The sequence below is a fragment of the Podarcis bocagei genome (assembly GCF_964188305.1).
Source record: "Podarcis bocagei genome assembly, chromosome: 14".
In the NCBI taxonomy this organism is placed as follows: domain Eukaryota; kingdom Metazoa; phylum Chordata; class Lepidosauria; order Squamata; family Lacertidae; genus Podarcis; species Podarcis bocagei.
The window spans coordinates 6,303,241-6,318,616 of record NC_138139.1 but is presented as its reverse complement, the minus strand read 5'-3'; the positions used below and the strand labels follow the sequence as shown (position 1 = coordinate 6,318,616).

At 40.1% G+C, this 15,376-nt stretch overlaps 1 protein-coding gene across 4 annotated transcripts in view; it reads left to right on the top strand.

Annotated features, from left to right (window-relative positions):
* Positions 1-15,376, top strand: part of MYZAP (myocardial zonula adherens protein) — a 48,147-nt gene that overhangs the window by 30,273 nt on the left and 2,498 nt on the right. For all 4 annotated transcript variants that reach the window (XM_081170624.1, XM_081170627.1, XM_081170625.1 and 1 more), the window contains exons 11-12: positions 10,848-10,931; positions 13,372-13,472. In XM_081170624.1, coding sequence (XP_081026750.1) covers positions 10,848-10,931; positions 13,372-13,472 — 185 coding nt within the window. The remainder of the gene's footprint in view (positions 1-10,847; positions 10,932-13,371; positions 13,473-15,376) is intronic.

Below are 15,376 nucleotides of genomic sequence, written 5' to 3'. Positions count from 1 at the left end.
ATGAAACCACCTGGAATACAGTGTATTTCTCCACTGTCGCTTCTGCTCTAACATATCAAGCCCAGCCACACATGAAAGTGGTTCATCCACCTTCATCCCCCACCCTTCCAGAAATGCACGTTCGAAATATTGAAAGCTGATACGGTCCAGCAGATTTTAATCTTAACTGAGCCTGGCTTTGTGCAAGCCATTATGCTTATTTGAGGGCCAGTGGTTTTCAACCTTTTTGAGTCCATGGCTCCGTTGACCAACTACATTCTTTCTGTGGCACCCCTGTGGGGCTCAGGAGCGCAGTTATGCCACCCCTTGCCAGAAGAGCTGGCAGCCTCTCACCCTTTCTCGAACACCCTCCCTTGTGCAGTGGTCCCTCAGCCTCCTCTCTCCTCTCCTTGGGAGTCCTCCAAGCAGCTGCTGCTGCCATCCCTTGTCTCTGAGCTGCCCTCCCTGCCCCAAAGAGAGGTGCCTCCTTACACTGCCCCACAGGGCCTGGGACTTGTCTGTCTATTCCCAGCAGCAAAGGCTGGTGGACTGGCTGGCTGGGTTCCCTTGCCCGCTTGCTTGCTTACCCCGAGGCCACTTCAGTTCCTGGCAACCAGCACCCCCTGACCAGCCCCAGAGGCAGCATTTGCCCTGTGAGCTTGTAGCCAGGGCTTCAACAAACAGCTGTGGAAGCCTTGGGGAGGCAGAGATGCGAGAGGGCATCAGAGGAGGGACAGAGGACAGTGTTGTCCACAGCACCTCTAACCATCAATCAAGGCACCCCAGGGTGCCAAGGCACACTGGTTGAAAACCACTGCATTATGTTAATTGTATAGATTCAGTTAATACATTGTTTTTGCGGTTTATTTATTTTAAAAATATTTATATGCTGCTGTATCATAAAAAATATATCACAGCGGTTTACAAGCCCATGGCCAATGGTATCAAAAGCCGCTGAGAGATCAAGTAGAAGTAAATAGTATATAGCAGCCCCAGAGAAGCTTGAGCAAGCTCGTTCTCTTCCGTGCCACAGTCCCAACAAAAAAATGACTTTCTGAAGCTGCTATTTTTATTTCAGCAGAACCTTCCCCAACCTCCATGGTCATGCTATTTAAATAACAAAAGCCACACTGATAAAGCACTGATAACATTCATGCAGTTAATGTCATGCCTAGTTTTGCCCTGAGCCTTGCAGTATCTGCAAAATGAGAATGTTAATACTCTACCTCTCAGGATGGTTTGAGGAAATGAAGTCAGTTATACCACACTTTGCATTAAAAAAATGGCATCAGATGCTGATATGAGTTCTTTATGTACCAGCAACTCTACAACCTCTCCCTCTCTCCTTCTCTCTTATTATTTGGTAGCACAGGAGGGGTTTGCCTTTAAAATGAAAGAATCACCAACTTCATGGAATGTGGCTATACAACCATCATGACCAGTTGCCACTGATAGCCTGAAAACCCTCCATTAATTTGTCTAATCCCCCTTTAAATCATTGAACTTTGTGGCCACTGGAGAAGTGAATTTGCTGTGTGAAGAAGTGCTTCCTTTTTTCTGCCCTGAATCTTCCAGCCTTCAGCTTCACTGGATGGCCCTGAGTTAGAACTCAGGTATTATTAGAGTATTATGAGCTCAGTATTATGAGAGAGAGTAGTTTTTTTTCTTTGTTCACATTCTTCACACTGTGCACAATCTTATGCACATCTATCATGCCCCACTTTATTCCCACTTTTTTCTAAAATAATGCCCAAGTATTGTAACCCTTGACATTTGTGGTTACCCTTTTCTTCACTTTTGTGCTCCAAGTTTCATTTCCTAGCATTTTTGTTTACCTCTTAACGATATTAGGTGATTTATAATTTGCATCAGCTTTGTCTTTATGTTGAGCAGTTGTGTATAATTAATGCTTGTACAGGGCTGTAAATATGTAAGTAGAACCAAACAAATAACAAACCTGAAAAACTAGTTTATAGGAACTAATTTATATGTAAAATCTCTTAGAGTTTCTGGCAGGTGTTGCTGTCACTTACATTCTAAAATGAAGAAAGCCAAGTAGCATAGAGGAGGAAGGGAGTGAATTAAGCTGCATGCACTATGCCAGGGGTCAGCAAACTTTTTCAGCAGGGGGTCGGTCCACTGTCCCTCAGACCTTGTGGGGGGCCGGATTATATTTTGAAAAAATAAATAAAAATGAACGAATTGCCCCACAAATAACCCAGAGGTGCATTTTAAATAAAAGCACACATTCTACTCATGTAAAAACACACTGATTCCCGGAACGTCCGCAGGCCAGATTCAGAAGGCGATTGGACTGGATCCAGCCCCCGGGCCTTAGTTTGCCTATGCATGCACTATGCCAAGACTAGAAAAAATAATTGTATGTTTGAATGTGTGATATTTAACATGGATAGAAATGTTTTAGCTCACTGTAGGAAATGTTGTTTTAACCTGCCATTTGTGAATAATAAGGAATTAATGGATGGGTGAAGAAACAGATGATGATGAAACAGATCTGACAGACCTTAAAAAAAGAAATTCAGAGTATGAATTTGGTCTATGTTCCTTGAAGAAATGTCATTAATGGACAATCTTCAAGAAGTTCCATTTCAGGGAATGACCAGCCCCTATAGTGAAGGCGCTGTTTATCATAGTTACTTTCCTACACCATTCCAGAAGGTTTGGATATGAGACATGCAGAGATCAAATAACGTTGTTACTTGCAGTGCCAGTACTAACTCTTTGTGTCTCCCTGCCAACCTCTTGGAAGGCTGGAAAGTAATGACATAATACATCTCATCTGTGTGACCTCCCTAGTTCAGACATTACTGAAACGATATAGGTAGGAACTACAGAGAAGTAGCAACTGCTCTGTTAAGAACAAGCTCTAAGCGTGAGAAATGCTGTTTCCCCTCTACTGTGGCCAAACATTTTGTTTTCATGGTATAATTTGTGGTAATTGTTTTGTGTTGCCTGCACATACAGCATCTGGAAATTAATGGAGCCACTGCCAAGCTACACAAATATGATTCTCTTGTTCATACACTTTACATTAACTCTACAGAAATTCATATAGAAACAGCTGTCTAAAATATGAGCATCCTGATTAGTAGTTAGTTGGGAGCCCAGCTGTATTCATATTTTCCTCGGAAGGATCAGGAAGATGAGTGGAGATTTAGAATAGGATAGCAAAGTGATAGGCTCTTTCAGGATTTGGTGTTGGTGACCCTGCCAGACCACTCCTGTACTTAGTTCCCTTGGAGAGCTCAGAAATATACTTCTAATAGAAAAAGACAGCATTGTTCTCTTGATATTTCTTGGCAAATGTGTTAATCTAGATTTATCCAAGCCCATGCAAAATAAATGGGAGTAAAACAAAACATTAAGTAAAAAGCTAATTTGACCAAGCAACAAAAGTACATTTTTAGTTTGAGAAATCATGTGCAACAAAATAGCAGAGAAAGGAGAAGAGCAAAAAAAGTCACTGTTTTGCTGATTACATAGAACCACATTTAACACCCTCATTAGTAAGCCATCTATTCTCTCTCATCATAGGAAGAGGGTAATTGTCAAAGCAGTGCTGATTGATAGATGGGAATTTACAGAATGAGCCAAAAAGGAGTGGGTTTTTTGTTTTTTTAAAAAAAGGAATTATATCCCTTGGTTAAGGAGCTGTTTGCAGAATACAGATTTAGAGTGACATTCCCCTAACCAACTGAATTGAACTGTCTCTAGGTCATGGCACATGAGCTGTTCTCCACATTTAGTCTCAGATTCATTGGAAGATGATAAATGGTGACTACCTGAAACAAAACGATGGAGAGAAATAACATGGATGCACCACAACCAAGGAATAATCTCTGATCCGTTCTGTAAAGTTACCCTATATACCCAGGCCAAACTGAATCTTGATTCCTGTAGTTACTTCGAAAACTCCAGTGTGGTATGATGACAATGTTTGTTTAGCAGGCACTTGAAAACCCAGCTGTAAAAGAAGCAATTCTTAAATGCCCTGTTCATACAAACTCAAGCTTTTGCAAGCTGTGCGATGTTGCATATTTTTCCATCCCACAAAAGTTACTTGAACTACTAAAAAAAGAAAACAATGAACCAAAGAGGTCATGGGCTCAACTTTTTGGTGGATCTGAGAAATGTGTGCCATAAACTACAACAGTTACGTTGTGGCAGGGATGTCAATTCTAAGCACCTGTAGTGCATGAACAAAAGCAAATTTCAGAATTATACCAGCTGCTAATTCCAGTCCAATGCTTGTGCAATATATTCCCAAAACCAATTACTTAGGTACTTATAGTAGAGCACTAACTTGTTGTATAATTGACTGGAATTATAGTATCTGTAAAAACAAACTCAGCAAAATGACAATTTTACTGAAAGTTTATGTAGAGTAAATAATAATATTAGTAATGGACTGGAATTTTCAAAGGGCATAAGAGGGAGTTAAACTCTAATCATAAATCTCAGTGGGAAAGTTTGGGCAATGAGAATTTTGTGAATCTCTTGGGGAAACTCCACTCCAGTTTGGTTAGGTTAGACTCTAGGCAGCTTTTGAGTAGGCACAAACAGAAACATTCAGACTCCAAGGCTCCACTATTTAAAAGCCTACTTTTGAGTCAGCCTTATTTTACTGGATTTAATAAACAATGGAATGTATTTAGGTTGAAACCTGATCTTTCTTGCATATAATTTGTCCATTCTGTAACTGCACTTTCTGTCTCTTGCATACAATCATGTTTCTGGTGTCTTTTATATCTAACATCATATTCACACAAAAAGCAAATGAACAATGTGGTGGAGGGCCTTGGCTTAGCGATACAGTGTGCAGAGAGCCCCAGGTTCAATTCCTGACATCTTCAGTTAAAATGATCTCTGTATGAAATACTGGGTTTGTTTCTGCCGAAGACCCTGGAAAGCTTCTATATAAGTATATAAGTATAAGGCAGCTTCATCTATGCTCCTCTTCTATGAAAGCCAATATTGTTTGTCTCTTCCTGTAGCACCTTAAAGACCAACTAAGTTAGTTCTTGGTATAAGCTTTCGTGTGCATGCACACTTCTTCAGATACACAGAAGAAGTGTGCATGCACACGAAAGCTTATACCAAGAACTAACTTAGTTGGTCTTTAAGGTGCTACAGGAAGGAATTTTTTTATTTTGACTATGGCAGACCAACACGGCTACCTTTCTGTAATTGTCTGTCTCTGTTACACTGCATAGTGTATGATGACAATGATATTGCTTTATAATTCCTGGAATAACCAGAAGGAGGAAATGTCTATAGGAAATGCCTATGGACAACATCCTGAAGAACAGGGACTTCTGGCCTTAAAGGGAAAGGAGGATTAGAGATTGTCCAAGAGAGGTATTGAAATAACAGGAGATGATGGGAATGAATGATAAGGAAGTATTGTCATGAAAATTGATGTGTTTTGAGGGGAGGACATAGAAGTGAAATCATTTTCATTTTTTAATTAGCTTTTGTTTCTTCTTACAAGTTACATGGACATAATTTCACACACCACTCTTCTAATGGCAGCAACCCCATTTTTCTGTTAATCCTGAACATTGGCCCTGTTTCATATTATACTGTGAAATGTGCTTGATGGTACCATATGCTCAATTGAATCACTGAAGGCACATAGTTGATGCTGGTGGTGAATGGCTTGAGATCTCTGGAGCCCAGTTATGCGAAGTGCCCAATAGCTGGTGTTTATTCTTGTCAATAGAACTTAAATGCAGCATTATCTTTTCATGTGTTAGGAATATGGATTGGTTGTTTCACTTTAATAGATCTTGCAAAGTGTCAAGCTCCGTTAAATGTTTTAAGTATTAATCTGGTTTTTAAAATGCTTTATCAAAACAATGCAAGGATGAGCCAATAACCTTATCAGCCAGTGCACTTTTATTTTATGCAGTGTTAACTGCATAAAAATACTATTATGTAGCAGCAACATTTTGTGTTAGAAGAGTACAAATTTTAATAAATGTTTTATAATACTTTTAAACTGCTTCCATTTTCTTTCTTTTTAAAACCTAGGCTATATGTCATTTTTGGGAAGGCAAAGTGTGTTTCTGTGAGGCTGAGAAGCAATCCTTCTTAGCTGACTTTGGTGCTATGTTGCCATCTCTTTGAACGCATCCCCTGGTTGAGTGACAGGTTCTGGTGCACAATGCTTTAGACAATTACTATTCCATTAGTTGTTATCACACTGTAAAAGGGATTCCCAATCACAGAAGGTGAGGTCCTTCCAACATGGCCCAAGACGGCATCAGCTCACCCAATGGGCCCTCTCCTTTCTCTCCTCCCCCTGCATCCCCAAAATCTGCTCTGGAGAACTAGGGGACCACACAGAGCAAATTTGGGGGGCATCTGGAGACTGTAGAGGGGAGAATAGAAACTGGATGTCCACCATTGCACAAGTGGTGGACTGTTAGCAAAGTCACTTAAATAATGTTGGCAAAGTCAAGAAAGAAAAGAATTTCTGATGAATTTGAAGAAATAAACAGAAAGGTTTTGACTTCTTAGGTCAGGCCTAGTACATAACAGGGAGAACGTCAACCCAAACATAAAGAGAAAAACTCTCTCAGAACTACACAGCCAATTAGGGCATCATGCCATTCTGCCTGGTTGCTAAGTAACACCTCCCCCATCACCCTCTTAGCTAGCTGACTTTAACACTAACAGAATATAACCCTTTTGTTGCACACAGCATGATTTTTGCTCTTGCACTAACATCACTGGATGTTTCCCAATATGTTTATTTGCAATTCTTCCATGATTCTATGAATTGTATTAATGTTCTTTAATCTGTAGCCATGGGATTTTACACTGGTTCCATTGGGTATGATCCTCCCAAATATTTAAGGGTCCCTCCAGGTTTTGTTTCGGGCATTGTATTCTGCAACATGTCAATGATCCCATTATAGAGCATCAGTGGTGCATCATTCTGCTTTATTATTTGTTCTGTGATGTTTCCCCAATGTTATTACATTATTGCTGCCTGGAAGGGTGCTTTTGACAACAAAAACAGGTCAAAAATTAAATCTGAATTTTGTGGTATAAAAAGTTACAGAATTCTGGCAGGAAGCTATGAGACATTCACCAAATTGAAACAAAGCAGCCTGTCCACTCTGAAATTTTGTGTGCACAAAGAGTATATTGAAAGTGGGATCACATATAACTGTCCCAATGCCATCATGAACACAAATAATTATCAATTCACAATAAAAATGATATCTTGCAGTGGGGCTAGCAGTGGGGCTAGGTAAATCCTTGACTCTCCAAATAAAATCAGGGGGACTTCTAAAAGTGCTCAACTTTTGCTGGATCACGTTCATCGTATTTCAGTGGCTGCTTGTATGTTGCTTTAAGCTCTGCTGTTTGAGAAGAAATGGGTAAACAGCACACATTATATACATAATGCTTCAGCAGTTGATCTTCTGTAAGTGCATTTCAGTGGTAGCTGATAAACGCATATGAGTGGTAGTTCCCTTTACATTTCTAGAAGCAACAATGCTGATAGAAAATTTTGCTTGAAAAATACTCTCATTTTATCATTGTCCTTCTTGTTACATTTCATCTTTTCTCATTTGGCTCAAACTTTTTGTGATATATATATATATATATATATATATATATATATATATATATATAAAATCTGTAAACAGTGGACTTATTAAACATCTATTTTAAAAGCATTAACTTGAATAAAAGATCAGTTACACAATCATAGCATTCTAAACACATTTTATGCATGTGGGTGTAAGTGTGGTGATAGTTTTAGATGGGAATTTGATTTATTTTGAATAAGAAACCAAAATTTCTCAAGAGCTAATTAAAATAAACAATCCCTTTGCTGCAGTTTATCTTATTTATTTAAAAAATATTTAATAAGCAAAGGTGAGTGCCATTCAGAAATCTTTTTAATTAGGTGTACATTTTATAGAAAATTCCTGTTTATATTGCTGTGATTTTATTTTACCATTCTCTTACAGTGACGTAGTAAAAGCTATTTATTATGATTTTCTTTGGCTCACAGTCCCTGTTGTTGAATTTATTTGCCCAAACAGGGAAGTTTATAGGTGCACTTGTCTTTGTTACCTCACATTCAATACGAGTGGCAGATGGTACATAAAGCACATAGTCTGCTAATGTGCCATTATTATTATTATTATTATTATTATTATTATTATTATTATTATTATTATTATTATTATTATTATTATTATTATTATATTTCCTGCCTTTTTCCCAGTCTGGGATGCTAGGTGGTTTACACAGGTAAACTAGAAAAAGCTAAAAACATAGAAAATACTATCACTAAAGGATAAAAGATTAGGATAATCATTACAGGATAAAAAAGGTGTGCAGTGTGCTTATATCTGTCATTTGTGCTCATAGGGTGTCTAACCAGTCCTCCTGTTCTTAATCCTGCATCTTCTGTTGGCAATTTAAGGCATTTGCTGTAAAAATCCCAGAACTTAAGTCCTGTTGGATCAGACCCAGCACCAATCTACTCCCAACATCCTGTTCTCACAGTGGCCAACAAGACGCCTCTAGGAAGCAAACAAGCAGTACAGCAGCCATCATGACTAGTAGCCAATGACATCGCTTCTGTCCTCCATGAATTTATCTAATCCTGTTTTAAGGCCATCCAAGTTTGTGGTCATCATTACATCTTGTGAGAATGAATTCCATTGTTTAAACATACTTCAACAGCTGAACCCTGGATATGCTTCTTGGCTTTGGACTGGCCAATGTTTCTGAAATATAAAGAAAATACTGTACTAAATAGGCCTCTCAGATATAAAGGAAGTATTCCACCCCACCCAAACCCCGAGTTCCAAATAGTTGCCTGCAGTGGTCTCCTACAGTTAGATAGGTGGTGACCAGGGACTGGGTCTTTTTAGTGTTGGCACCCTTCTTTGGAACACCCCCCTTGGTCCACAATCCTAGTGCCTACTCTTAGCTCTAGCTGTCAGGTAAATACAATTTTATTCACCCAGACTTTAAACTTGCTAAGCATTTGCTGCTATTGGAATGCTACAATTTTCGAATCAGGTCAGTTTATCTTCAGTTAATTTAGAGTTTAAATATTTTGGCATTTAGTGTGGATTCTTTTTAAAGTTCTGTTGATTTTCATCCTATTATTTGTTTGGTTTTATTTGCTTGCTTGCTTAGGTATATAAATAGTTGTTTGTGATTGGAGGTAAACAAATACAGCGATGACTGTAATGTCGTGGGAGCAAATAAGGAATTGTACCTAGCTGCCCTGAATTGCCTTTAATCTAAATGAAATAAGATAATTACTGTCTAGTCATCCATGGTATGGTTTTCCGGACCCATCCTGGTATGTTGTGTACCAGCCCTAACAGGTATTGACAAGAGGCACTATCTTGTTTGGTTGCCTCCTTCCATGTGCAGACGCATTTCCTGCCATGCTGCCTGCCTCTCCTGTCTTCATACACTGATGCAATTCTCCAGGGACTTAAACACACACACACACACACACACACACACACACACACACACCCTTCCTCCTTTGTCTAATTCCCTAGAATGTCATTTTCCTGGACATTTTCAGGGCTTTCCCTGTTTCCTAGCGATTTCTCACATACGTTAGTAGGGAGTGCCAGACAGAGCCTTGAGGTGGAAACCACCAAGACGTGAGCTCAGTTGAAATGCACGGGAGCAGAGCAGTGCCGTTGTGCAACTCCTGCTCATTTCACTGGTTGTGTGGGGGTTTTATTCAATTATGTCCTGACTTCCCTTAAAAATTCACGGTGTAATCATTGTTAGTGAGTCGTGAGGGTGCCATTTGGTTTCTCTGCTGATGCAGGCACTAAAATAACTTGGGGTGTCCCTGTTGCCCACCATCATGACCCCTCCCCTCTGCCCGTTGCCTCTGCATCATCTTAGTAGCCTTTAGTTCCCTCTCTGCTGCTAGCTCTCCCCTTCGCCGTATCCAACGACTTTTTGCCCGGCAGAGAAGTGAAAGAAAACATCTGCAGTGGCAGAGCAGCACAAATGAAAGGGAAGACTTAGGAGCCATGGAGTAGTCTCACATTGTGCAGTAGAAACACATGCATGGGGTTTTTTTTGGGAGGGGCAGGCTTTTGTTAGGGGGCAAAACCTCAGATTTGTATTGATTCCTATTGACTGGGGGGCAGCTGTCCCCCCTGCCCCCCTTGGCTATGCCCATGAGCACATGGTTAGTTTGTGCAGACACGGGGTATAATCTGTCATCAGCACAACATGGGTATAACAAATTGATTTCTTGGGGTGAGAGGGGGTGTGCTTGTGCATGAGATATAAGCATGTTTGTATTTGCCCCCTTACCACAAGGAGATCAAGACAGCATATATGCGGCTACCACACATCTATACAACAACTCTGCAGGTGTGAGAGAGTTCAGTTTTATTATTAGGATTTATCTCATGATAGTTTTGATTTTTATACATCACTGAATATTGTAATGACGGAAGGGTGGAATAAAAATATTTTAAATAAATAAAATAAAAAGTAACATTAGTGCTCTGAACCCTGAAACTTATTCACCATTGCCATTTGTTACATTTTTATGTGTTCGACAATCACAATTTGACCTGTTTGCATTCTGTAAAAACATTCAGGCTAAGCTATAAAGTTTGAGATGAGTAATTTCATGTTCCAATGAATGGAGTATTTCATGAGTCTTGTTTTTGCTGCTGCACAACAGACTGATACATAGCTATCCCTCTGGAAATCATTCCTATGGATATGTACAATCTAATTTCGGGTAGGGAACTTACTTAGTAACAGAGCTTCTCCCTCCTATCTGCATTTACATTGTTTCTTTCTTTTCTTCATAGATTGAGCTGCAAAAGCGAAAGATGAAGCAAAAGGAACTGTTTATATTACAACTTTTAGAAAAAATATCATTCCTTGAAGGAGAGGTAAGGATTATATTTGGCTAATTACTGAAAGTTATTGTTGTTAACTGATACTTAGCCAATTATCTTTCCCAGTGTAAAAATGCCTCAAAACTCTGCTAGTTCTGTTAGCCCAGTACAAATATAAATACAAATTTAATAATATAAAAGTTTAACAATGCAGAACGTTTATATACTCTCAATCTGGAAAATTCAAAAACAAATATGAAACATTTCTGATTGAGGCAGCATAATATTATAACTAGTAAGAATCAAGTGTCAACAAGAAGAAAAAAGAGGGGGGAACCATAGAAAATGTATAAACAGAAAACAATACACTATTAATTGAGTACACTCGTCAGCTGTATTTGAGTGGCAGTCTAGAGATTTGAGTGAGTCAGGAGCAGGGATGATAATGAGCTAAGTGCTTCCTGTATTAGGTAATGCAGACCAGGATGTGTTTGTGTGAATGTGAATGTGAGGGGAAGGGCAGAGGAAATGGAAATCCAATACTTTTCCCCTTTATAGGATCACTGTAGCCCAGTGGTGTGCAGTCAATGGACTGTTAGGGGACTAGACTAGTCCCCTAAATAGTCTGATTAAATTAAAGTATTAAAGCCTGGTGCCTCCTTCCCAAAGCCCAGGAAGCTTCTGCCCAGCTTAGGGAGGGAGGTGTGATGCTCACGTGTACGGCATTGCCCCATCGCCCTCGCAAGCTGGTGCCTCTGGCCCTAACTGATCTCCTACAAAAAATGTTGCCGCACGCCACTCTTGTAGCCATGTAGAGCTATATGTTATAGGGGGGATTGATTATTGTCTGGAAGACTTGCATACATAATAAATTAAGCCAAACTGTTGTGAAATTATCCTTTTGTTTCTGCTCCTTCAACAACCATAATTTATTAGTTAGTTTTTCCACTAGGCCAATGTTCCATACACTTTTGTACGAATGATCTATGTTTACCATGAAATATTTTTCCAATGTCTAGCTAAAATATTCCTAGACACTATATCACAACTAATTTTGTTAGATTTTAATTATGGTGTGTGCTGCCTTCTACTTTTGGATTAACTTGTAGGTTGGTTTTGTGGTTTGTATTAGATAGCAAGTCTACTTAGGCAGCACCTATCTTCCTACATGTTCTGTGAAACACCTATTTTTCAGGCACTCAACAAATAAAAAAAAATTATATTTGTATTTTGCACAGATGAGCAGTAAGATGTAAAGAAAAGCCTGTGAAAATTAATAGAAACGTCTTTTCACATTTGTGGTTAGATTTGGGAGGGGAAAACACAGGAAGCTGCCGTTTGCAGAGTCAAACCATTCCTCCATCTAGCTCAGTATTGTCTACTACACCAATGGTTCCCAATTGGTTAAGTTTTGTGGACCTCCTGTTTTTCAAAAGCCGATCCATGGACTCCATGTTTTTTGACTATGGTAGTTTGTGTTGCATGAATGGTGCCACGGACCCCCTGGGTCAGTTACGCGGACTGCCCAGTGGTCCGTGGACCATCAATTGGGAACCATTGGTCTGTACTCTACATTGACTAACAGCAGTTCAACAGGATTTCAGAAAGAGGTTTCACCCAGCCCTACGTGGAGATGCTTGGGACTGAACCTGGGGCCTTCTGCATGCAAAGCAGGTGCTCTACTGCTGAGCGACAGCTTTTCCAAGAAAACCCTGGAAGCTAGATCAGAGTGTTAGCATCCCATTGCTCCCGCTTGCAAAACCTGTCAGGACCCATGGGAGCTGTGACATGAAAGGGAGCGAAGCACTGGATAAGTCTCCCCTGTCCATAGGACGCTCTCCTCCAAATCACTCAAAAAAGGAGAGGGTAAGAGAAAATCCAGATTGAGAGAGGAGAATGTGTGGGAAGGCAGCTATTGGAGGGGAATGTCACATGAACACCAGAGAATTAATGGAAGTACAGGAAGGATGACAGTAAGGATGAGTCCTAAGTCCAACACTCTCCACTCCTCTCCCATGCCAGCTTTCATCTTTTTCCTTTCTCACTTTCTGCACCTCCAGTTTAAGAAATTCCCTATAAGCTTCCTTTTAAACACCTCCTGCTCCCCCACCTCTGTTGTCTTAATGTTCTCCTTCAATGGTAAAAATAAATAAAGCAAGCCTCTCTTAATCTAAAGAGATTAAATGATAGGCTATGCAGTGGCAGTGGTTAAGAGTGTTGACTTAGGACAGGGGAGGAGACTCTGGTTTGGGGCCCTCCCTGAGTGACCTTGGGACTGGTCACCATCTCTACGGCTAACAAGGTTCAGCAACAGGGGTGGGGCCTGGAGCAGGATGAGTCATGTACACTATCATGAGCTTCTCTCAAAAATTAAAAAAGATACTCATGAAGAAAATTTCTTCATTGCTTTACAGTATGCATGTGTAACAATTAATTGCAGGGCCTGCTGGGATATTGAACTGAAGAATTGAGTTGTCAATTTTGTATATTTCAGAATAAAGAATTACAAGACCGTTTGGATTACTTGATGGAGTCACAGTCAAGGACTGATGTAGAAACCAGAGATGTTGGAGTAGGATGTGACCTTCCACTGAGGTATCTGGGCTTGAATCCATTCAGGGGGAATCCTTTTTAGCCCACTTCGTTGAGAAACTGAGACAACTAAAGCAGTTGCCACCCCTTTGCAAATTCATGGAATTGTGAAGTTTTTTTGGGAGGGGGAACGTGGGCAGGTGGGCATTTCCGTGGGTGAAATGGTGCTTCTTCAAGGCCAAATGAGGAACAGTGATTTGTCACGCGTAATAAACTTTTATATGCTTGCTGTGTTTCAGCTTGCCAGAGGAGCCTGAAGTCTTAGCGGCACGCTGAATAAGTCATTTCACTAGAGCAGTTTAATGAAGCACTAATAAGATTACTCAGTTATGATTTTGCCCTTCTGACATTAACAACCAGCTACGCTGGTTTCCAGAGCTTCAGCCTAGAGGCGGCGATAGTAAGACAAGTTAAGAAATTTCCAGGCCGTGTGACAGCTATTTATGTGATGCTTCCTGGGGACCCTCAAGGTGCCAAAGCATCTATATGTGGTTCATTTGGAAATTTATCATTGACCTTTACTCTGCTTAGCTTTATGGAGCCCTTTATTTTTCCTGTTTAATTTTTATAAGTAAATAAGAATTAATGATTTTTTATGGCTTGAGGAAAGCTCTTAAGGCCCTAAACCAAAAGAATGTGTATGGGGAACGTGGCAGATGTTCCTCAGTTTGTAGCTACTTGGCAAATGCCAGTAAAACAAACAAACCAGGAAGAGGCTTTTTTCACGCTGTTTATGAATAGCTAATTGCCATTCATAAGGCATAGGCTTAATGTATTTTCTGCACAACGAAATAAAGAGACCCAATAATATCCAAATACAACCTATATTATACTAATAATAAGTTTTCAACCATGTGCAAAAGTGTTAAGCAGCAATTAATACCAACAACTATGGATCACTGGTAAAACATCTGTTTAAATAAAGTCTTTTGCAAGTTCTTATACATAAATAATAACTTCTAGTTCCTGGGGGGGGAGTTCTTAATCAGATTCCAGTTTGAATGCTGAAGTCTCTGAATGCATGTGTCTCTGGGGACTTGCATGTACTTCACATGTGACCCTTAAACAGACTTGTGAGAGGGGAATGCTTTCTGTGGGTTGATCGTGTGCCACTCTGGCACATGGTTCCAGGTTCCAGGAATTCACACCAAGAGCTTGAGTTGAATGCTGAAGTACAAGATATATTAAGGTAGGGTTGGGAAAGGAAGTTCAATTACACACTAATAGTGTGTTCCTTGGGCTCCCCCCCAATAATCTACTGCACTCTAACCCCCAAAGTGGAGAAAGAGATCTCCAGTGGAGAACAGAGAAAGAGAGAGAGGTTGCTAACTAGAGTAGATTTAAAGGGTTGGGAATCAGAGGAGTTCCTGCAGTTGCAAATGACTAAATGACTAGTGGGTGTGGGTGGGTGTTGATTCTAGGGCCAAGCATCCAGGCCAGAGTTCCTCTGCTTCAGGTACTCTTACGATTTTTCAGCTCTTGGGACCCACAAGCTCTGACATTCAGTTGCTCTGAGTAAGACTGCAGTGGGAAGCAGATGAGAATGGTGGGTGTGTACAGAAAGAAGTCCCAAGCATGTGCCAGAATCTGTTCTCTTTTTTTGGAGTCTGGTTTCAAAGGAATGGCTGGAAGAGAAGAGGAGAAAGGAGACAATGGCTGAGCTTTCCCTACCCTTATTAGTTAAAAATTCATTTGAAGCTCTGCTTGAGATTGCTATTGTGCCTCAGGTGTGATGTTTTTATGCTGGTTCCTCAGGAAGTATGATACAAGTATTGTCTTATTTGCCCAGGTACATAATAACCCACATATGAACCAAAGGTTATTGTTTACCTTGATTTTGCATGATAGAATCATAGAATCATAGAGTTGGAAGAGACCACAAGGGCCATCGAGTCCAACCCCCTGCC